Source organism: Littorina saxatilis, linkage group LG9 (genome assembly GCF_037325665.1).
Source record: "Littorina saxatilis isolate snail1 linkage group LG9, US_GU_Lsax_2.0, whole genome shotgun sequence".
Taxonomy (NCBI): Eukaryota; Metazoa; Mollusca; class Gastropoda; order Littorinimorpha; family Littorinidae; genus Littorina; species Littorina saxatilis.
This window is the reverse complement of record NC_090253.1, coordinates 38,355,470-38,380,533: the sequence shown is the minus strand read 5'-3', so window position 1 is coordinate 38,380,533 and position 25,064 is coordinate 38,355,470. Positions and strand designations below refer to the sequence as shown.

The 25,064-nt window shown below is 41.4% G+C and overlaps 2 protein-coding genes across 2 annotated transcripts; both read right to left on the bottom strand.

Moving 5' to 3' along the window:
- Positions 1-1,812: 1,812 nt before the first annotated feature.
- On the bottom strand, positions 1,813-7,403 carry LOC138976008 (toll-like receptor 2). The gene has a single exon (XM_070348799.1). The coding sequence runs from the start codon at positions 7,261-7,263 to the stop codon at positions 4,948-4,950; it is 2,316 nt and encodes a 771-aa protein (XP_070204900.1). The 5' UTR covers positions 7,264-7,403; the 3' UTR covers positions 1,813-4,947.
- A 7,995-nt stretch (positions 7,404-15,398) lies between these two features.
- Positions 15,399-18,077, bottom strand: LOC138976010 (toll-like receptor 2 type-1). Its single transcript, XM_070348801.1, has one exon. It carries the CDS (start codon positions 18,036-18,038, stop codon positions 15,834-15,836), a length of 2,205 nt encoding a protein of 734 aa, XP_070204902.1. The 5' UTR covers positions 18,039-18,077; the 3' UTR covers positions 15,399-15,833.
- Positions 18,078-25,064: the final 6,987 nt, after the last annotated feature.

The following is a 25,064-nucleotide window of genomic DNA, read 5'->3' as shown; positions in this document are numbered from 1 at the left end:
AAAAATTAACAGAAAATCCAATATTTAGATTATTTGTTTGAAATTTGGTATGGACACAGTTGAATGCACACACAGTTCATTTGCATCTTCAAATCAATCAGTCAATCAATACGATTGGGTGCCGAGGCTGTCAAGTCAGTAGGGGGTGTGACTGCCTTGAGCAGCAACAACTGCCCGGCACCTTCTGGGCATGGACTGGATCAGATGCCGGATATCTTGCTGTGGGATGGTGTCCCACTCCTCCTGAAGTGCCTGCAATAGATCGCGGTGATTTGCCGGCGCTTCTTCTCGCCTGCGCACACGTCTGTCCAATTCATCCCAGAGGTGTTCTATCGGGTTCATGTCTGGCGACATGGATGGCCAGGGAAGCACCTGGACATGGTGGTCGGTGAGGAACTGGGTGGTGAGTCGTGCTGTGTGCGGGCGAGCGTTGTCCTGCTGGAATATGGCATCCTGGTCAGCCAGAAGAGGAAGGGCGTGTGGGCGCAGAATTTCCTCCACGTATCGCTGGGCAGTTATGCGCCCTTGGACGTGCACCAGGGTGCTCCTTCCAGCGGTATTGATCGCCCCCCACACCATGACGCCTCCACCACCATGAACGGGTGCCTCATCCACACAGTTGGGCGCGTAACGTTCGTTTACTCTCCGGTAGACCCTCCTCCGACCATCATGTCGCTGGAGCAGGAAGTAGGACTCGTCGCTGAACCACACGTGTCTCCAGTGATTCCGGACGGTCCAGCGAAGGTGCTGGTTGCCCCACTGCACTCGGTTCTGGCGATGGCGGCGGGTGAGGACAGCTCCTCTGTGAGGTCTGCGAGCTCTCAAACCAGCTTCATGCAGGCGGTTCCGCACGGTCTGGTCCGATAATCGGTGTGGCCCGGGGAGAGCCTGGACAGAAGATGAGGCCGACAGGAAACGATTCCGGAGGTGGCGGAGCCGTATGAAGCGGTCGTGAGCAGCAGTTGTCGCCCTTGGTCTTCCCGCTCGTGGCAAGTCAGCAACGGAGCCAGTGGCTTGAAACCTGACCCACAGTCTACTGATGGTGCTCTGGGACACGTGGAAGTGCCTGGCGATTGCACTTTGACTTTGGCCTGCTTGTAAACGACCCAATGCAATTTGGCGGTCTTCTCTGCTCAATCGGGCCATCTTTCGTCGCTGAATTGTCGTCTGATTTCTTTGTGGCGAACAATCCGCTTTTATGGGTTTTGGAAGACATGGTGAGAGCTCAATATTCCCCGAGTTTCACGAGATTACACAGAAGCATGACGAGTGGTCATGCCAAATGAGCAATTTTGACATTGTAGCCACTGATAACGCATGCGTCACGTGCAGAGCTCACTTGTGGCAATGGACGAAAGGTCGACGACCAGATAAACATTTTCTGCAGTTTGGTGGATATCCTTGTAGCCATATAACTAAATTAACCAAATATTACAAGCTATGCGTTTCTTTTTTTGAACAGTATAATTAGTTATCTATTAATCTGGATGGTACCCCATATATGGTTCTGAAACTAAACACACTGTATTTTTTTCACCGAGACTAGAAAGCCCGGACTTGGCCAAAAGTGTTCCACCAATACAGCGTGTAAACGAACAAAGGGGGGGTTGCACTACACACACACACTAACACACACTAACACACGCACAAACATACATACACACCACAGACAAACAGACACACACTCACACACGCACACTCACACACACACATTAACACACACACACACACACACACACACACACACACACACATACACACACACACACACACACACACAAAAAAAAACACGTCAAGCAGGGTGTACACAAAACACAACTTTGTCTCATAATGTCCACAAATCCACATCGCATCAGGGATTGCATGAAGATTTTTTTTGTTTTTTGTTTTTTGCTTAATAATAATAATAATAATGGTGATTTCTATAGCGCTTTCGAACACACAAAGCGCTTTACAAAAGCAATAACAACATCATTTCCAGAATGACGCCATTGACGGAATAGAACACAATCATAAACACTTTACAACAAAAACCAAAAACAAAACATAAATGTTACAAAAATCCAGAGGCTCTTACAGGAACGAACTCTCAGTATACACAACAATTATAATACACACACACACACACACACACACACACACACACACCCACCCACCCACACATGCCCACACACACGCCCACACACACACACACACACACACAGTAAACATTGTTCATCCGAAAGTGCACATTCACAGGGTCGCGACAACTACATCATCAACATTAACCTTCTAGAATGCTTCTCTGAAGAGGTGAGTCTTGAGATTTGCTTTGAAAGAAGGCAGAGATGGACTGAGACGTAGAGACAAAGGGAGTTTGTTCCAGATATGATCAGCTGCGACTGAAAGACAGCGGCCACCATGATCGTCCCTCTGATACTTAGGAGCTTTGACAAATTTATTTTGGGAGGCAGAGCGGACAACCCTTTCAGGATTGTTTTTCTGCACGAGATCGGACAGGTACTGTGGAGCCGTGCCCGCGGCAATTTGATAGAATATATATGCAGCAGATCTTGTATTTAATTCTTTGTTCGACTGGAAGCCAATGTAGCTGTTTGAATAGAGGCGTGACGCTTTGTTTCATAGGTGTTCCAAACACGAGTCTAGCGGCAGCGTTCTGGACTAGTTGCAGGGGCTTGGTGACAGATTTGGGACATTCAGCGAGCAGTGAATTACAGTAGTCTAATCTAGAGAGTATGCCGGAACAGACTAGTCTTTTGGTTGCGTCTTCGGTAAGGTACTGTCGAATGGAACCTATACGCCGGATCTCCATTCGCGCTGCTTTACATGTTTGGACTACATGCTGTTTCATGCTGAGATCTTTGTCAAAAAAGACTCCGAGATCACGGGATGTATCCGAGAACTTGATGTCAATAACGCCCAGCCGACCACGAAGGGATCAGGGCGGACGCTCAAGATATCACAAACCATCGATACATTCGTCCTCACACCCATAAAATAGAGATTAAATAACCATAACAATAAACCCTATGCAGAAGTGATCAGCAGTCACGTGATTGCTGAGAACTAAAGGGAAATAAATTCAAACATTTCTGATGATTTCTATTTACATCACAGCACAGGTAACATGTTAGTCCACAGTCTCCGTAGATAAACAGCTTGTCCTACAGATTCCATAGATATTTACATCACATTAGAGAGAACATTGTGGGTGTTTAGTTTACGCATGGTATTCAACTTTCAGACGTTACAACTACAGCAGAGAGAATATGTGGATCGGTAGTTACATATGGCATCCAAGTTTTTAGACATTACAATTACGGCAGAGGGAATATGACTGTAGGCACATGGTTTAGATATATGGCATCCAGGTTTTTACACATTACAAATACGGCAGAGAAGGTATGTCGGTACGTAACTTAATATATACAGATAGTCTGAAAAAAAAGTACCCGATTTTCTTTCAGTACTACAGACAAGTCAGTAACTTTATTGAAATCATTTTTACGTGATATTGTACTCAGTTCATAGAAATTTTGTCCCCAGTTCACAGCTTTCAGTTGAGATCGTCTGTTTCTTCACACCACGTGATCAATGTAGCCACCCCGTTTTCCAATGACTGACTGCATCCTCATTGCCATTATTGTTCATTACATTGGGGAATGTTTCCTGTGGGATGTTCTGGATTTCTCTGAGAATATGAACACATTTTAAACACAAAAATCATTATTTTAGTTTTTCCATTTCTCGGCACTGATGTTTCAATGTCTTTTGGGGTACTTTTATTTTTAGACACCCTATATACATGGAATCCAGCTTTTTAAACAAGACCCGGCATTATGACAGAGAGAATATGTTGGCATCAAGGACTACTTAGTAGTAGTCCTTGGTTGGCATGCAATTGTTCAGACATTAATATTACAGTTAAAGTGGAGTGAAAATGTCAGGCATACTTTACATATGGCATCCAGCACTCCAGATGTTATGACCACAGCAGAGACAACATTGTGATTCATACTGAACACATGGCATCCACGTTTGTCTAATGATTTGCAGAGGCTTGCATGTGTATAAGCAAACATATTTAAAGCTACAGCTACATGTGTCTAAGCAAACATATTTAAAGCTACAGCTACATGTGTCTTATACATTCCAGATAATTGGCATCATATAATCCTCTAAAGTTACATCCAGATTTGTCTCATACAATCGACAGTGGTCTAGCGAAAAAGACGCCGGCCTCCCATGCGGAAGGTCGCGGTTTCGAATCCCGGCCGCGCCTGGTGGGTTAATTAAGAGTGGAGATTGTTCCATTCTCCCAGATCAACTTATGTTCAGACCTCCTACCTTCACGTGTGCTCGCAAGCCTGTAATCCTTGTCAGAGTTCGGAGGGTTATAAAAACACGAAACTACCCAGCATGCTTCCCCCGAAAGCGGCGTATGGCTGCCTGAATGGCAGGGTAAAAACGGTTATACACGTAAAAGATCGTGGGAGTTTCAAACCATGAAAAAGTCTCATACATTTAAGATTTTGACATTATACAATCTTAAAAGATACATCTAGATCTGTTTCATATGTTCCAGATTTTGACATCATAGACACCATAAACATCATATAATCAATAACATGCCGTGCATAACTTAAATGTGATATAGAGACTTAAATGTTCCATGTATTTACATGACAGCAGAAGAAACCTCAGGTGAGAGCATAGTTTACAAATGACATGCAGTGTTTGTCTCATAATTTTACAATATTTACACTATAGCAGGGAGAGCGTGTCAATTCATAGTTTACATGTCAAATACCACTTTCCACAATAATCGCCTGACTTTTACAAAACATCATTGACAGGTACAGGTCGGTATTTGGTAAATGTAACATCAGTCTAGCTTTGTACCCTTGTTTCGAGAACAAATCAGCGCTTGCTTTGTATCAAAAGTAATTATACTGAAGTTGTATTTGTCACAGGTCTGTCAGGATGTACCCTTTTGGGACGTCGTCTCTCCATACCCCGGAGACACAGCTGCAACCTCTTCCAGAACATTTTTCTGGTTCCAGGCTCGTACCGCCACTGAATGTACATGGTCGTGTTCATCACCGCCATCATGGTGGACGTCAGGTCACGTGGCGTGACGTCACCCACACACACGACTACCAACCGTTCATTGTAGTCAACCACTTCAGTGAGGCAGACGTCCAGCTCAAACTGACACATGGGATCCTGCGCGTAATGCTTGGAGAAGACCGTCATGATCTCGCTGCTGGACTCCAGACCTTCCAGAATATTCTTGATGACTGGCTTGTTTGGGCGTGTGTCTCTGTCCTGGAGACACAGTCGGAGGCCCAGTCGTCCTTCAAGATGGGGAACAAGATTCTGCTCCACCCAAGACTGGTCTTCTTCTGCGCAGGATACAAAAATATCGTATTCTGCAACGCTATTTTCGAGTCGTCTGCTTCTGAAGTCGTTGATGTTGCGGAAAGTCAGCTTCAGACGGATGTGCCAGCGGTACTGATACACTACTGCTAGCCCAACAAGCGACACAACGAACAGTACAACACAGCCAATCATCGCCTTGAGGGTGTCTTGGCTGAAAAAGCAGCCTTCTTCTTTCAATGCGAAATCCACCAGATCTATACTGTTTAAGTTGTTACATGTGTAATGAGTGTAATTGTCAAACAAGGAAGAGGAAGCTACGAACCACTTCTGTAACCACAGCAAGTTACAGTCACAGATGAACGGGTTACCACTCAGATCAAGATGAACCAGCCGACCTCGCAGTTCGGGACTGAACAAGCTCTCCTGAACAGTGTGCAGCTGATTCAAGCCAAGCGTCAATTTTTGTAGACTGTTCAAAGAATCGAAGACACCGTCAGGTAGATCAGCTATCTTATTCCTGTGCAGGTACAACTCGGAGAGACGTCTCATTCCAGTAGCAAAGGCTCGTTTTGAGATAGAATGTATATCACATTTTCCCAGGTACAGTCTGGTGAGATTTTTCACTGAGCCAAATAACTGGCTGAACTTTTCATCTAACAGACCGGCCAGGAAATTGTGATCTAGCTGCAGTTGCACAAGACGTGGGCTTTCGGCAAAACACAAAGGATTCACGGAGACATCGCTGAAACGGATTTGACAGCGATTTAACCCAAGAAAACGTAGCCTGGGATTCCTGAAGGCAAATTCATCGATGGCTTTGATGCTCGTTATATCTCCCAAGTTCAACTGCCGTAAGCGTGGGAATCGGTGTCCGCCAAACATGTCCGTTTTGATGTGCTTTATATTGTTTTTGTTCAGACTGAGAGTGTGTAGCTTTGGCAGGCAAATCTGTTTTCCTTTAAACCCGGAGAACTTGTTATCAATTAAGTCTAGTATTCTCAGGTTCGGAAAGAGCGAGGATCCATTTTCCGTGCACGTGTCCAGAAAGTCATGCAAGGCGTTGTCCTGGAGACGTAGTACTCTCAGGGATGGTATGGCACTGACATACACCCGATAAATACGGCTGCTTCGGGCGAATAAACTCTTGAGACGAGGGAAAGCTTGGAATTCGGAAAGGTTTAGACACTTTAAAGAATTGTCAGACAAATCAATCAGGAAAAACTGTGGCGGCATCAGCTTTCGAAAGAAATAACCGCTCGGCATCGTCCCAAGGCTCATGTTTCTTGCGCTAAGTTTTCTGAGGGTTTTCGCCGAGAAAACAGAGAGCAGAGTGTCGTATTTTAACTTGTTGCTGTCCAAGATCAGTTCGGACAAGTTTGTCAGAGGACGAAAGGCTCCTGGGCTTATCTCTTTAAGGTCGTTGTTCTGCAAATCGAGAACTCTGACCCCGGAAACGTTCTTAAAAAAATCGTCCGTTGGAATGCTTGTCAAGTTGTTGTCACCAAAGACCAATCTTCGGATTGGTCGACGGAAGTTTAGTTTTGGAATGAAGCTCAGACTGCCATCATTATGTGAGCAGTTAGCAACTTCCTTGTAGCAGGCGCATTTGTCTTGAAAACAAAGCTTGCCTCTTGACCATCGCTGATGGCCTTGGGTGTCTCTCGCTGCAGAAGTAGGAGATGGCAAGGTCACACCATAAGACGTAGAACCTAGATGACCACTGCAGACAGCTAGAGCCAAAAACGCGCAGCACAGAAATCCAGGTTTAACAGATGACTCCATGGTCAATAGTCGGCGATGGACAACAAATGGTATGACACCACCCTGAAAAGAAGGAGACAAAATATGGAATGGATTTAAACTTTTCTGCGTGCTTCTCATGCTAAATCTGTTTCACTTGAAGAATTACTTGGATTAAATCACAAATGTCAGTCTATTCCTTATTTAATTATTTAATAGCACTTTGTGTGAAAAGGTCCAAGAAACAATATTAATTTCTATAGCCATTTAAAGAAGAAAAATAAAAAATGTATGGCGGATTACGTACTCTTTTGTTTTGTTTTCTGATTTCAAGTAAAATATTGTTAATAAAGGTCGTAAAGTCCAAAGATTCTGTTGCGTTATGATATGTTTCCTCATGAAGTCTGAAAGAAGATTTTCAAATATATGCCTTTTACTCTTGCGCTAACATTTACTTCCCAGTCGTTGTGTCTCTTTCTCCGGGAAATTGTGGTTTTAAGTACAAATATGTCTATTCTAGAAACAGAATTAGTAACTCACCCGCAAACCGTGGTTGACATTGGAAAATGAATAGCAAAAGTGTCAAACCCAAACATACAAGACTTCCTTACCAGAGGTGTGTATTTGTTGATGCAGACCTCCAGCGGGGAAATAGCTCAGTTTGGTAGCGGCGCTGGATTTGAAACCAGTTGTCGTTGGGCAAGGGATTTATTTCCCAGAGTCAGCTTTGTGCAGAATCTCCTTTTAATTTTAAAATGTCACAGCTCAGCATAAATCATCCAAAACGATAGATGTACACTGATGTTGTTGTGTTTTTATTTCTTCAAACTGGACGACGCATTAAACTGAGCTTCTCCGAACACTGCACGATCTGTATTGTCAGCAAGTCTTGACAAAGAGTATACTCCGCGTGGCTCCCACCCACAACAACTGCCGTCTCTTCGAAGGTTTATGTACTCTTATTTGATTGTCCTTTAAAAAACAAAGTCAAATCAGCTTGCTCTTTATGCACGTGTATGGCGTAACACCACCGCCAAAAGTGGATATTGAAAACAATCATTGTATCAAAGAGGTCTTCCGTAAAATGTCCGTGATTTGGACTGTTAGCAATTTTTTTTTTTTCGAGACTTTAACAACAACAACTGTCAACAACATGGACAAAAACAGACAATTTATTATTTGTACTATCACAGTAATTTAGCGTCAGACTTTCTAGTTTGAATCTAGTTGGAAGGAACAGGAAGAGCACAACTTTCCAAAGGTCTATCGTGTTCAAGTATAACTGTTGGTTAAACAAACAATGTTGAAAAACAAAAGAATTATGTACTCATCGAGGCAAGGACATCAGGGGCGGACGAGGGGGGCACAGGGGGCACGTGCCCCCCCCCCCTGCAAAATTTTTTTTTTTTTAAATTGGAAAGCTGATTCTATGACCATTTCTAAGTTAAATGGCACCAGATGGCACCATTTTGCTTCTTTGGGCAAAATATTTTCCCGGGGGGGCATGCCCCCGGACCCCCCTAGCAAATTCGGGCGCGAAGCGCCCATCACATTCACTTTCGATTCAAAGTGCACCCCCCCTTACAAAGCAACTGATCCGCCCCTGGACATCACAAGTAGAAACATCAAAATTGTAACCAATGGAGGCTTCTTTAGGACACAAATAGGTCTATCATAGAAATCTCGCTAATTTGTCGGTCAACCGTCACAGACAGGTACATGTACTAAATAAATACCAATGAGATGGGTTTTTTTCTTAATTATCACTCTGTTTTGCTTAATTCCAATTTTTGGCGCTGGTATACAGCCATAACCATCATCACTTCGAGATGGATTGGTTATTGTGCTCATGTTCCCAATCAGCTATAAGCTTTCTCGGCATTCTTCTGTTTGTGGTGTTTTCCTGTTGGTTTCCGTTTGTGTTCGTAGTTGAATAGCAATCATTTCCTGTGGGTGAGGCCTTCGGTGACAGTCTGGGGGACGGAACTGAACAGAAATGAACAATGCTTGATCTAGTCTCTTGACAATGACAATGACAATGACAAATGACAAATTCTTTATTTACGAGGGTAGTGGCATAAGCAAACAGGTGCTTTTTTACATCCAGCCCTCGCCCTTGGGAGGGTTTAATCTAATGATAATACGTTTAAAAAATGTTGGAATATCAATTAAAGAAGTAATAAAAACAAACAATGAACAAGCAAACGATTAACAGACTAAAAAAACAAACAAAAATATACATACAAGCGAACATGACATATTATTGTCAAAGGCAAAATGAAAACTGTATCAATCAAGCAAAAACGTGTGCAACTTCGAGGAAAGAAAAATTCTGTGAACTGAGGAATCAATGGAACAACTACGTTGCAAATAATACCAATGTAGCATTGTTACATAAGTCATGTTATGAAATTAATTAGGTACATGTATCTACTGAAACGTGTAAAAGGTAAAAATAAGGCATCAACAATATAAACATGTTCAGGCTAAGTGAGAACAAATGTGCCATGTATAAGGAATGAGAAATATCTGTCTTTAAAAGTCTTGGCATTGACGGAATGTCTGATACCGCTTGGAAGTGAATTCCAAAGATTAGTCCCCGAAAAGAGTAGGCTGGACTTAAAAAGATCTATACGAGGCCGAGGAGCATACATTTTTGAAGGGTCTCTTAAATTGTGGGAAGTGAATTGAGAAGAAAGAGGTGCAGGCGCTCTTCCAATTATGAGTTTATGCATCAAAACGCCTTTATTGTACATGAGTCTTGATTCAGGAGGAAGGATGTTTAGAAGTTAATAGTCTTCGTTGGAAACCGAGACTTGTAATAAAATAACTTTGATTGCTCTTTTATGTATACTAAATAAAGGTTTCAGAGTTTTTGCACTCGCACAATCCCAAAGTGTTGACGCATAATCAATGATTGATTGAATGTGAGCGTTAAAGAAAAGTTGCCTGGCATGCCTGTTCAAGAAGTGTTTTATTCTGGACAACAAGTAAAGCCTCTTGGAAAGTACTTTACATACTCCTGTAACGTGATCAGTCCACGATAAATTATTATCAAGAATAACACCTAGAACTTTGTGTTTATTAACTTCTTCAACAATGTGATTATCAATCGTTAAAGGTGGAAGTTTAGATTTTAAGTTTTGGCGTTTTTGTCTGGTGGTAATAAGCATGCTTTTTGTTTTGTCTGGATTAAGAGCCATGTGGTTTAATTCGGTCCACGCTAAAAGCTCGTTTACACTTTCTTGAAGTTGTTTTGACAATACCTTCACCTACCTTGAGAACAATAACCGACTGAACTAAAATTCCACGTTTACTGCCGGTGGTCTGCGGAAGCAGGAAGCAGCGTGCGATATGTCCATAACCCCATGAAACCTCCTACACTGTGACTATTAAAACATTATTTGGAAACGGGAAGAAATTGGGGTGGTGTGTGTGATTGTGTGTGCGCGCGTGTGTGTATGTGTGTGTGTGTGTGTGTGTGTGTGTGTGTGTGTGTGTGTGTGTGTTTGTATGTGTGTGTGTGTGTGAATGTGTGTTTTATGATGATCTGACTTGATATTGCTAGGAGCGGGGGAAGGGGATGGTGTGTGGTCGGAACAAAAGGGATGTAAAAAGCCGTTGGATGCTTTAGAAAAATCAGACCATTGCAAGAGCGATAGCGCCACACTTCAGTTTGAGGTGGAGGGGAAGAGAGCTGCTCAAGCGAGGCGTGGAGTTGGGTAGGCGTTGAACAGTGACCGATTGAACATAAAAGACACATTTGTTGTTGTTCAGTTGTATGTTGTTAATCTCATGCTGTTTTTTAAGGCGTAAGGGTCACCCAGATTGTCGGACCAAAACTGTTATTTTTTTATTCAGTCACTTGCAATCAATGAATTGGCTTGATGTTTGGTAGTTTTCTTCAAAAATCATTATATTTTCAGAAAACATCAAGTTTGAATGTCTAAATTAAATAGAACAACTGAAAGAATTATTTAGTTCGTAACAAAATGGGAAAAATAAACCTGCAAAAATGCTAATTTTAGCATTTTTCAATGCACTCTTGGAAAAAAAGTATGTGTCCAATTAAAAAATAAATTGGCACTCATATTTAAATCATCATTACCTACATTATGTTCTAAAAGCTTTCTGTTTTGTTGGAAATTTTGCTTTTAGTAGCAGTAGAAAAGAATACTATAATTCTATATATTATTATGATATATCACACAATCAAACAAAATTATATTTTTTTGATTATCAGCTTTATTTTAGAACACAATATAGCCAGTCAAGTGAACATTTGATGTGCAAAGTTTCAATGGAATAGGTGAATATTTAAACAAGTTGATCATGCAGACAGTGTAGCTGCCTGTGATTTCGCGCGAACTTTCACCACATAAAACAGCAAAAAGTTCAACATCTAACAGTCTATGTCCTTTATGGGGGGGGGGGGGGGGTCATCAAGAGATTAGAATCAAAACTATCTTCACTTGAGCTACTGTCTGATTCATCATCTGTGTCAGACTGTTCTGAGCAGTTTTTGGAATCAAATACATTATCAGAACCGATAATTTCATTCAACAGAGGCCTTGATTAAAGGGATTTTTAATTCCCACCAACCTACTTTGACCACAAAAAACAGAAAACTATGTATGCTAGAGACAAAATGTAAACTGCACATGAAAATAGAGATATTGTTCTAGCTTTTGGCAACATCATAATTTAGTATATCTGAAAAACGATTTTTTTCCAAATTCTGGGTGACCCTTACGCCTTAATGTTGTTGCTTTTATATATATTTAATTACAATTTTTCATTTGTCCATAACTCCATGAATCCTCGTACTCTGTGACTATAAAACATTATTTGGAAACGGGAAGATATTGGGGTGGTGTGTGTGATTGTGTGCGCGCGCGCGCGCGCGTGTGTGTGTGTGTGTGTGTGTGTGTGTGTGTGTGTGTGTGTGTGTGTGTGAGAGTGTGTCTGTCTGTGTGTGTGTGTATATATATATCCGCCAAATCAGATATATTTGTTGCTTTTTAAGAGCACGTGTATAAGCTTTGCTTGTTATGCTCCATTTATTGAATATGATTGCATGCCGCACTGTTATCTGTACTTTTCTGAATACGTTGTTTACACCAAAAGTCACACACCCCAGGCGGGATCAGCGGAAGCAGGAAGCAGCACTTTTAACTTTCACAATGAAATGTGATGTCTGGACACATATTTAAACACACACACAGACACACACACACACACACACACACACACACACACACACACACACACACACATCGAAAAGAACATGTCAGCACAGTTTACACAAAACATTTCAGAATGTCCAAAAAATAACTTCACTTCAGGTTAGGCATGTCCTTGCAAAGTTTATACCCGAGAACAATGTCGATGTGTAGTTCATCTATGGCACCCAGTTTTTTTTAGGCGTTACAATTACGGCAGATAGAATGTGCGTAGTTTATACTGATATGACATCAAACTTTTCAAAAGACAGCAAACAGAAATGTCCGTGCGTAGTTCACACGCTACGTTGGATTTTATTTTTCAGACATTGTGATTACAAAAGATATTCTCCGGAAATAATTCAGTCAGGATTTGCAAGGAATGTTGAACAGGTACGCCCAGGTTTTCGGGTACAAACAGGAAACGTTTTATCGACCAGTTAAGACCACGATCGCAGCGAATAAATGACTCCGATGTGAATGTTATGCAATGTCTTCTCGATATGACCCAATTTCTTACGAAAATATACAGCTGAGTTTAGGATATTTTGCGGCAATGATCGCTTAGCCCGAGTGAAAGCCGACAACGTGTTTTGCCCGAGATCACTTGAGTTTCGCTTGAGGTCGAGGTCACGAGAGTTTGGGAAACTAACTCAGTGCTTATTGATTACTGTAGGTCGTCGCCAGTGAATCGTGGCTCCGATGTGCAGAATTTCGAAAGAAAAAGGCATCATATCGAGCAGACACTGCATAATATACACATCAGAATCCATTTTGCGCTGCGATCGTGGTTTTAACTGGTCGACCAGGTGTTTCCTGTTTGTACCCGAAAAGCGGGGCGCAAGTCCTATTCAACGATTGCTATTCCAGACAGAGTTATTTCCCAACATAGTCTATTACAGCAGAAAGAACTTTTTTTTATATCGTTGTTTCTTGTCACGAGAATCAAGGGGGTCATTAGTAAAAAGAAAAAGGTTCCTTAAAACTCAGTTACAGTCGCATGTCGGTACTTTAAATTTTGTCAACATTCTTCATTTCTTTCAAAAAGCTAAACATCTTGTCCCTGGGAACGTCCCGGAATTTACAGCAGAGGGATCACGAAGATGAATGCATAGTTTACACATAAAGAACATGAAGATCATTCAAAGTTGACACAAGGCATCTATCTTTTCAAACATTGCAACTAGAGTAGAAAGGACAAGTCGATACATTATTTACATATAGCATCCAGCTTTTCAGACATCACGATTACAGTGACAACAGTGAGAACGCGTGGGTGCATAATTTACATATGGCATCCACCTTAAAGGCCAACATCCAAAAGAATTTTTCTCCTGGAGCGACCTAAACTTGAACCCGTCGCTCTTCTTGCATGTCTGTTTACTTCGTGTTGCACGCAAAAATTGCGCGACTTCCTTGCCGCGTGGATTGACGAAGCTGTTTTATTCTCGTGACTGAAAACACTGCAGTGCGTGCAGTTTTATTCTGTGGGTTCGACAGATCGGTCCAGTAGTTTGGTCTCAATCGTTTCACACACGCGCACACACACCCATACGTGAATATGGTCCCAAACGAGGACTTGCTAATACACACATTCACGTGCGTTTGTAGTGCACTTGCACTTGTGATTTGTTGTGATTTGTTGTGTACATTTACACACGCACAACGAACAACACATGCACATGCCCGGGGGAAGCTCTCCTTTCTTATGTCCGACCATAGACGTATACATGTAGTTTACATGTTTATTAGTCATCTATTTGATTGATTACGTGTATGATATGACGGAGAGTCGCATCGGTTTGATGCTGTGAACCCAACCGTGGCAGTGGCTGTCATTTGAAGTAGCCTACTTCTTTATAAAGATTCATTTACATTCTACTTCTGACCAAGGCATGTTTGGTACCTACTGAATCCTTGTTGCGTGTAGTTTTACGTGGCACGTTGCCCAAAGTTGTATTCTTGAGGAGCATAAAGTAAAACGTGTTACAAAGTTATCTCAAAACTCTGCAGTGACTGCTCGCGCAGCAGGTCAGCTAATTATAGCACGCAGCCTCCACAGACAGATTTCGAGCCGAGACCATAAGGCCAAAACAAAAAATAGGTGTGGTTACGGTAACATAGCCAAAAACAAGAGGCGAAGCCTTCAAGGCTCACGTAAGAAATCGACAAACAGTAACACAAACTCAATCACTCCGTCACACATACACACACACACACACACACACACACACACACACACACACACACACACACACACACACATACACACACACACACACACACACACACAGTAAGCATAGGTGAAACTGTGCAAGAAAGCGAGACCCTGGATCTGCCAAGTAGTCTCGGCCCGCTCACAATAACAATGACCGAGACGTTCAGTAATTCCTTTGCGTGACGTCTAACCCTCTTACGTCATAATGTGACGTCTTCAAATAGTTTCTATCACACACGTCAAACACTTTTGACCGAGACTGACGTAATCCATAGACTCGGAAATGTTAAAGTTTCTACCACAGACATACACACACACGCACACACGCACGCACAAACGCACGCACAGACAGACAAAGTTACGATCGCATAGGCTACACTTACGTGAGCCAAAAATAGGGTAGGTAGGTAGGCAATCACTTTTTTTTTTAACTTTTTTTTTCTAATGTGTACAAATTAAACCTACTTGACAGGGAAATAAGTGTGCGACACGGGCGCTTTCGCTTTCATTGCGTTTTTTGCACTCGTTTTTGTTTTTTGTGTGGTTTTTTTGGACAAATGTAATAAAAAGTTATAGGATCGGCCCCTAAAAATAGGGTAGGTCGGGTTACCGTAACCACACCTATTTTTTTTTAGGCCTAATGAGTCGCCGCTCCTGCGGCTCGTCAAAAACTGCACGCACTGCAGTGTTTTCAGTCACGAGAATAAAATAGCTTCGTCAATCCACGCGGCAAGGAAGTGCGTGCAGCACGAAGTAAACAGACATGCAAGAATAGCGACGGGTTCAAGTTTAGGTCGCTCCAGGAGAAAAATTCTTTTGGATGTTGGCCTTTAATAGGCATTACCATCATAGAGAGAACTTAACGATGCACCCTTACCACATGACATCCACGTCTGTGTCAAGATTTGTTGATACTTACATCAAGTTAGAGAGAGTATGCCTATGTTTCACCTATAGCTTTGTCTCATCGATATATTAATATCATAGCAGAGAAAACATGTCTTCACATACTTTACATGCGATACGTACCAAGCCCAATAGTGTCCAGATATTTACAGCACAGCAGTAATAACAGTGACATCCTGGTTTGTATCTCAAACTTTTAAGGTATTTACACCACAGAGGAGATAATCATGTCGGTCCATGTCACACACCACTTTTTCCCATAATATCATGGTATTTACATAAAATCAAAGAAAGCACATCAGTAGCTTGGTTAATGTAGCATCCGTCCAGTTGTGTCCTTTAATTTTCAGAACATATGGTGCTTATTATACGGGAGTTGTTTTTGTTACAGGTCTGTCAGGGTTTTCCCTTCTGGGACGGCGTCTCTCCATACCCGGGAGACACAGCTGCAACCTCTTCCAGAACATGTTCCTGGTTCCAGGCTCGTACTGCCACTGAATGTACATGGTCGTGTTCATCACCGCCATCATGGTGGACGTCAGGTCACGTGGCGTGACGTCACCCACACACACGACTACCAACCGTTCATTGTAGTCAACCACTTCAGTGAGGCAGACGTCAAGCTCAAACTGACACATGGGATCCTGCGCGTAATGCTTGGAGAAGACCGCCATGATCTTTCTGCTGGACTCCAGACCTTCCAGAATATTCTTGATGACTGGCTTGTTTGGGCGGGTGTCTCTGTCCTGAAGACACAGTCGGAGGCCCAGTCGACCCTCAAGATGGGGAACAAGATTCTGCTCTACCCAAGACTGGTCTTCTTCTGCGCAGGATACAAAAATATCGTATTCTGCAACGCTATTTTCGAGTCGTCTGCTTCTGAAGTCGTTGATGTTACGGAAAGTCAGCTTTAGACGGATGTGCCAGCGGTACTGATACACTACTGCCAGCACAAAAAGCGTCACAACGAACAGTACAACACAGGCAATCATCGCCTTGAGGGTATCTTGGCTGAAAAAGCAGCCTGCTTCCTTCAATGCCAACTCCATTATATCTATGATATCTAAGTTGTCACATGTGTAATTTTTGTGATAGCCAAACAAAGAAGAGGAAGCTACGAACCACTTCTGTAACCACAGCAAGTTACAGTCACAGATGAACGGGTTACCACTCAGATCAAGATGTTTCAGGCGACCTCGCAGTTTGGGACTGAACAAGCTCTCTCGGACAGTGTGCAGTTGATTCGAGTAAAGGGTCAAATTGGTCAGACTTTTCAACGAATCGAACACACCGTCGGGTAGATCTGTTAGCTTGTTACTGTTTAGGAACAGTGAAGAGAGACGTCTCATTCCAGTAGCGAAGGCCTGCTCCGAGACTAATTGTATTTCACAATGTCCGAGGTTCAGCATAGTTAGGTTTTTCACCGAGCCAATTAAATTGCTGAATTTCTCAGCTGACATACCGTCCAGGTTATTATGAAGCAGCTGCAGTTGCGCAAGATGTGGGCTTCCGGCAAAACAAGATTGATTCACGGAGGGGTCCCGGAATAGTATGCTACAGTGGCTTAGGTCCAAGAACTGCAGTTTTGGATTCCTGAAGGCATATTCACTGATTGTCTGGATTACTTGAATACCGCTCAGGGACAGATTCAGTAAGCTTGGGAACCTATCTCCGCCAAACATGTCCGTCATTATGTAGTGTATCTTGTTTTCGTTTAAACTGAGAGTCTGCAGTTTTGGTAGGCATATAATATTTTTCTTTTTAAATCCGGAGAATTTGTTCTCAGAAAAGTCCAGCAGTGTCAAGTTGGGAAAGAGCGAGGAGCCATTTTTGGCGCATGTTTCCACAAAAAGATTCAAGGCGTTGTCCTGGAGCCAAAGCTGTCTCAGGTATGGCATTGCACTGGCATGCACTGTAGTAACCTGACTGCTGTGAACGTTTAGATACTCCAAACCGGTGAGAGCGTTGAATTCGGAAAGGTTCAGATGTCGCAAAGGATTGTGTGAAAAATCAATCTGTGAAAGCTGTGGCATTGGATTTTGGAAGAAATAACCTATTGGAAGTTCCCCAAGCATCATGTTTCTTGCAGTGAGATTTCTGAGGGCTTTCGCAGAGAAAACAGGCAAGAGAGTGTCGTAGGTTAACTTATTGTTGTCCAAAAGCAAGTCGGACAATTTGGTCAGAGGACGAAAGGCTCCTGGACTTATCTCTTGAAGATCATTGTTCCGCAGATCGAGAACTCTGACCTCGGAAACGTTCTTGAAAAAAATGTCCGTTGAGATGGTTGTCAAGTTGTTGTCAGAAAAGATCAGATGTCGGATTTTGTGACGGTAATTCAGCTTTGGAATGTAGGTTAGATTGCCATGGTTCTGTGAGCAGTTAGCAGTTGTATCGTAGCAGGTGCATTTGTCTTCAAAACAAAACACGCCTCTTGACCATGCCTGTTGCCCTTGTCTATCCTTCTCTGCAGACTTGTCAACCGTTTTAGAAGTAGAACCAAGATGAACACTGGCAATTGTTAAGGCCAGATACAGATACCAGAATAACGCAGGTTTCACATATGACTCCATGATCACGGATGAAGATGAAGATCAAAACCTGGTACGACGCCACCCTAAAAAAGAATAAAACATGAGATTAAATCGCTATGATATCTTTTTGCTATAAATCTGTAATTGATTTTTTTTCACTTGAAGAACAACTCAGATCAACAAATTGCATGTGTTTAATCTTCAAGTATTAGAATGTGTTCACATAATGTGAAAAGTCTAACAGATAAAACTTCTTTTCTTGCATTTTTGTCGCGTAATGAAAATACAACTTCTGAGTGATTTAATACAGGAAATGAAATTTGTTTTCCGTTTATTTACGCTGCTTTTGTTTCTTCCTAAACAGTATTAACTGCAAATACTTAAAAGTATTTTAGAACATGAATTTATGTATCAGTTGTCACGATAACGGCCAAAACCGCTACCAAAAGGCAGTTTTAAAAAACAAATGCTACTCCTTCAGCACTTCTGAACACACAGAAATTCTGTCCTTTGCAATTTATTCAGTACGTGATACCCCTATGTTCAAGTATAATATTAAATGGTACACCTGCTGTCCGAAGTTCAAACCCGCCTCAGTACGCACGTTATATGACTAATTTCACTCAGAAAAAAACTCCAGATTGAAAACAACGTATGCTTTGGGTAAAACAGCCTTCTTCTATAAAGATATTGCAAAATATCAAAATCAGAAAAAAATCGAGATTTTGGTAAGGTTTTCACTATACCGTGTTAAGTAAAATATCGAAAATGCTGGTGAACATTCGTGCTGTTGTGTTCTAAAGATTTCGTTCATTACAAGTACAAAGGCTAAAGAAGTTACTCAAATTATGTTGTTACTCTAGCGCTCACATTGACTTCCTATTCTTAAACTTTGTGTAGAACTTTTGATTTAGAAACACTTATTACAAATATGTCCATTCGGGAATTAGAATGGCTATTCACGAACATCTGCAAACTATGAGCTACACTTCAAAATGAACAGCAAAAGGGTCAAAGAAAACATAGAACACTGTCTTACCAGTGATGTATATTGCTGGTGCAGTCAGCGGAGAGACCTTCAAGAAAGAAGTATATTCTACAAATGTACCGAACAATGAATACCAACTTTTTCTCTTCTATTTTTTTTTTAAACTGGACGCTTTTGAATGAGTTTGAAGATCGTGCTGTTACGTTTCCTGGTCTTGACAAAGAGTGTCCACCGCCTGTCTTGTGACTGTCCTTTGACAAAAGTCACACCAGCGTGACTCCGCAAATGTATTGGGGTAACACCACTGCCAAAAGTGAATAATTATTGCAACAACAAAATGCCATGTATTAAACGGTCTTTCCTAAATTGTTATTGATTTTGGAATGTGGGTGCTTATTTCCTTTCAATATTTACGATAAGAACTGTTAGCAACAAGAACAAGAACAGGAAATGTATCATTTATGCTGTCACGGCAATTTGCTTTCTGGCCTGCCTATTTAAAAAGTTAAAAGAAAAACATCTCTTATATACACATTTTCAAAATAACTCTGTCAGGATTTAATCGGTCTGGTAGAGTAAGAGTCCCTTTTAGTTGTCCAAGCTTTTCAAAACGAGGCGGAGCATGTTCCACATTTCCGATCGGCTTTATTCTGGGATCATCGGGACGAACAATTAACTCTGACGTGTATGATACCCTTTTCTTTCACAAATTGACGTTCACGAGTTCATCGGAGTTCACAATGTGTTGCGGAAACGATCGCTGGCTTGCAGTGAGTGCTCACAACGTGTTTTTTGTTTGTTTGTATTAAGGTCACGTGGGTTTGTCTTGAGGTCGCGTGAGTTTGGGTAAACCAATTCTAATTATCAGCAAGCCGTCGGTGGCAAAGCGTGGCTCCGATGTTAATATTTTGGAAAGAACTTGGTATCATATTTAGCACACGCTGCATAACATACACGTCAGAGTTACTTGTTCGTCCCAATTAATCGCAAAATAAATCCGATCGGAAGTGTGGAACATGCTCCGCCTCGTTTTGAAGAGGTTGTCTGAGTAAAAAGGGGCCCTAACTCCATCTACCAGACGGCGGAAAATCCTGACCGAGTTATTTCCAGAAAAAAACGTCTATTGGGAATGTGAGTGTTTGTTTTCTTTCAGAATGTACAATAAGAACTTTTAGCAACAAGAACAAGAGAAAACAATGTATTATCTGTGCTGGCACGGCAACTTGCTTTCTCACCTGCCTGTTTTAACAGTTAGAAGAAATGGGAAAAAATCAGTAAACACAATGTGTTGATTGAACACCGGATTTGTCCTTCTTTACGCCATGAACAAAACACCTATGAAATAGGAGCATTACCGCCGTTTCTTTCTCCTTCTATGTTCGAGTTTGTTGTTGTTAGTAACATGACAAACCCAGTTCAGTATCAATACTCATCAATGCTAATAACTTAAGTTTGCGGTCTGACTTCACCAACCGGCAACAGGCTAACGTCTGAAGCATTAGTCATCATTCTCTATCCTCTCTATTATCATTATATCGTCAAAACAAATAGTTATTTTCAGCCCCTTGGGATACTCTATAATCATCACAGCGTTTCTCTGAATGAACACTTTTGGCGCTTGTGTACAGTCGTAACTCATGTGAAGAATCCATTTATTCGCTTACTCAGCACACTCAGAATGTATGTTTACTTGTTTCCCTTCTTTCCTGTTAGTTTCCTTTTGCTTTTAAAGTGAAACAGCAATCACTTCCTGGGGGTGATGCATTTGATGACATGCGGAGTAAGAACAATGCATGACATTACCCCTTGGGGAACAATTAATGCACGATTCAAGTTTAAAGTCACAAAGTATGCGACTGGGCTGACTGACTGACTATTTAGGGTTTAACGTCCTCTTAGACCAGTTGGCCTATCTTGGGACAGGTATTGGTAATATGCTGAAGATATGGTGTGATGCTTTAACTCGAACAAGCCCGCTGTGGCTGTCTTCTTCGACACACCAGCATTGCGTTTGTCTCGTCAAAGTATCGAAATACGATCATGATAATCAGAGACGAAAGATGATACATGCGTGTCTTCGTGTTTTCCAAGCCCTGAGACTTTCGCTGTGAACTCGGGATCTTTTTCGTGCGCATGCGTGCACACGGGGGTGTTCGGACACCGAGGACAGTCTGCACAAAGTTGACTCCGAGAAATATATCTCTCGCCGAACGTGGGGTTCGAACTCACGCTGATAGCGACCAACTGGATACAAAGCCATCGCGCTACCAACTGAGCTACATCCCCGCCCCTGCGACTGGGCCGCGGAAGCAGAATGCAGCGAGTTTAAAGTGACTGTGCTTGACGCTTTAAGGTGAACGGAGCTCCCAGGTCTTTAAGTCATGCCTGAGACATCTATCCAATTTAAATTATACCAAGTATTATTGAACTTCTTGTACAGTAGCTACTCAAACACTGAATTTTTGTATGAATCAATTTTCATCATTGTCAGGGCACGACAGCGTTATCCTGGATCAGGTTCACATCAGGTCCCGCGTAATCACTAATTACGTCAGGCCTACATGGAAGTCTATTAGTCTCAGCGAGAGTGAGCATTTTTTCAATCTTTGGTACTTTAGGTCAGAACATATTGTGTGATTACGTGAGACAATTGTAAAAGATGGTATGTGGGTCCATTTTGGCATTCCGCACACAGCCTTCAGCCTCATAACTTGATCACGGGAAATGTAAATAACATTTTCGCGGGAGATGCGAACAGACAAACCGCATAAAGTGTTGTTCATCTGGCAACAATAAAAGGTATGTGTAAGTCATCTTCGTATGGCATACTTGTGTAATAAATCTTTTTGAATGCTTGTATCGTAACCTGCGACAAAAAGACAAATCCAAACTTCAGCAATGCTCTGATCTGCACTGCATCTTTAATTTCGACGTCAACATATGATTTTTCGGTAAATTCTTAAACTCATTGTGAAACGGGAAGAAAAATGGGGTGCCTTCCTGTTAGAGTTTTCTGACTTCCTACTACAGTTTTTTTCTTGTTCTAAAGCTCCTGGGTAGCAAACGCACGTATGTTTACCAAGTCGTAGAATTCTTCAGAAAATTTAGACTGTTGCAAGAGAGATAACGCCACCTCACTTCATAGTGGAAGGGCGAGTCGTTGGTAAAGGTAGGTAAGAAGTGATGTGGGCGTTGAAGGGGGGGGGGGGGGGGGCAGTGGCAGATTTGACTTGCCAAACTTTGTGCAAAAAGAAACAACAGTTGTGGATATGGCCCTTCGTGGTCGGCTGGGCGTTAAGCAAACAAGCAAACAAACAAACAAACAAACAACAGTTGTGTCACTTAAAATAATTGTATCATTAGTCAGCATTTGGAGCCCTCACTTCCCTCTGGTCATCAGATCACTAAACAGCGCTCTGCCTCATTTCGTTTAAGATCGTATCATCAGTATAAGATTCTGATAGTGTTTGGGTCCGACGAGTGTAAATGCGAAGCAGTACAAAGTAAGCCTGATTTCAGGTTTCAGATCGTTTATTGATGTCAACTTCTCATTATCTCGAGGCAGGACAATCACAAAAATCAAAAAAGCTACTTGTACTGGAAATAATCTGAACCCTTTCCGCAGTTGGCTTGAATAAAGCCAGCCATGAAAAGTTGAATCACGTACTAAAGATAAAGATATCTTCTGCGAGCTTTCTGTTTATAATCATGTAAAAAGAAAAAGACAAGTCGCGTAAGGCGAAAATACAATATTTAGTCAAGTAGCTGCCATTTTTCAGCAAGACCGTATACTCGTAGCATCGTCAGTCCACCGCTCATGGCAAAGGCAGTGAAATTGACAAGAAGAGCGGGGTAGTAGTTGCGCTAAGAAGGATAGCACGCTTTTCTGTACCTCTCTTTGTTTTAACTTTCTGAGCGTGTTTTTAATCCAAACATATCATATCTATATGTTTTTGGAATCAGGAACCGACAAGGAATAAGATGAAAGTGGTTTTAAATTGATTTGGACAATTTAATTTTGATAATAATTTTTATATATTTAATTTTCAGAGCTTGTTTTTAATCCGAATATAACATATTTATATGTTTTTGGAATCAGCAAATGATGGAGAATAAGATAAACGTAAATTTGGATCGTTTTATAAATTTTTATTTTTTTTTACAATTTTCCGATTTTTAATGACCAAAGTCATTAATTAATTTTTAAGCCACCAAGCTGAAATGCAATACCGAACCCCGGGCTTCGTCGAAAATTACTTGACAAAAATGTCAACCAATTTGGTTGAAAAATGAGGGCGTGACAGTGCCGCCTCAACTTTCACGAAAAGCCGGATATGACGTCATCAAAGACATTTATCAAAAAAATGAAAAAAACGTATGGGGATTTCATACCCAGGAACTCTCATGTCAAATTTCATAAAGATCGGTCCAGTAGTTTAGTCTGAATCGCTCTACACACACACACAGACAGACAGACACACACACACACACACACACACACACACACATACACCACGACCCTCGTCTCGATTCCCCCCTCTACGTTAAAATATTTAGTCAAAACTTGACTAAATATAAACAAGTCGCGTAAGGCGAAAATACAATATTTAGTCAAGTAGCTGTCGAACTCACAGAATGAAACTGAACGCAATGCCATTTTTCAGAAAGACCGTATACTCGTAGCATCGTCAGTCCACCGCTCATGGCAAAGGCAGTGAAATTGACAAGAAGAGCGGGGTAGTAGTTGCGCTAAGAAGGATAGCACGCTTTTCTGTACCTCTCTTTGTTTTAACTTTCTGAGCGTGTTTTTAATCCAAACATATCATATCTATATGTTTTTGGAATCAGGAACCGACAAGGAATAAGATGAAAGTGGTTTTAAATTGATTTGGACAATTTAATTTTGATAATAATTTTTATATATTTTTTCAAAATGAGGGCGTGACAGTGCCGCCTCAACTTTCACGAAAAGCCGGATATGACGTCATCAAAGACATTTATCAAAAAAATGAAAAAAACGTATGGGGATTTCATACCCAGGAACTCTCATGTCAAATTTCATAAAGATCGGTCCAGTAGTTTAGTCTGAATCGCTCTACACACACACACAGACAGACAGACACACACACACACACACACACACACACACACACATACACCACGACCCTCGTCTCGATTCCCCCCTCTACGTTAAAATATTTAGTCAAAACTTGACTAAATATAAACAAGTCGCGTAAGGCGAAAATACAATATTTAGTCAAGTAGCTGTCGAACTCACAGAATGAAACTGAACGCAATGCCATTTTTCAGAAAGACCGTATACTCGTAGCATCGTCAGTCCACCGCTCATGGCAAAGGCAGTGAAATTGACAAGAAGAGCGGGGTAGTAGTTGCGCTAAGAAGGATAGCACGCTTTTCTGTACCTCTCTTTGTTTTAACTTTCTGAGCGTGTTTTTAATCCAAACATATCATATCTATATGTTTTTGGAATCAGGAACCGACAAGGAATAAGATGAAAGTGTTTTTAAATTGATTTGGACAATTTAATTTTGATAATAATTTTTATATATTTAATTTTCAGAGCTTGTTTTTAATCCGAATATAACATATTTATATGTTTTTGGAATCAGCAAATAATGGAGAATAAGATAAACGTAAATTTGGATCGTTTTATAAATTTTTATTTTTTTTTACAATTTTCCGATTTTTAATGACCAAAGTCATTAATTAATTTTTAAGCCACCAAGCTGAAATGCAATACCGAAGTCCGGGCTTCGTCGAAGATTACTTGACCAAAATTTCAACCAATTTGGTTGAAAAATGAGGGCGTGACAGTGCCGCCTCAACTTTCACGAAAAGCCGGATATGACGTCATCAAAGACATTTATCAAAAAAATGAAAAAAACGTATGGGGATTTCATACCCAGGAACTCTCATGTCAAATTTCATAAAGATCGGTCCAGTAGTTTAGTCTGAATCGCTCTACACACACACACACACACACACACAGACACACAGACACACGCACATACACCACGACCCTCGTTTCGATTCCCCCTCGATGTTAAAATATTTAG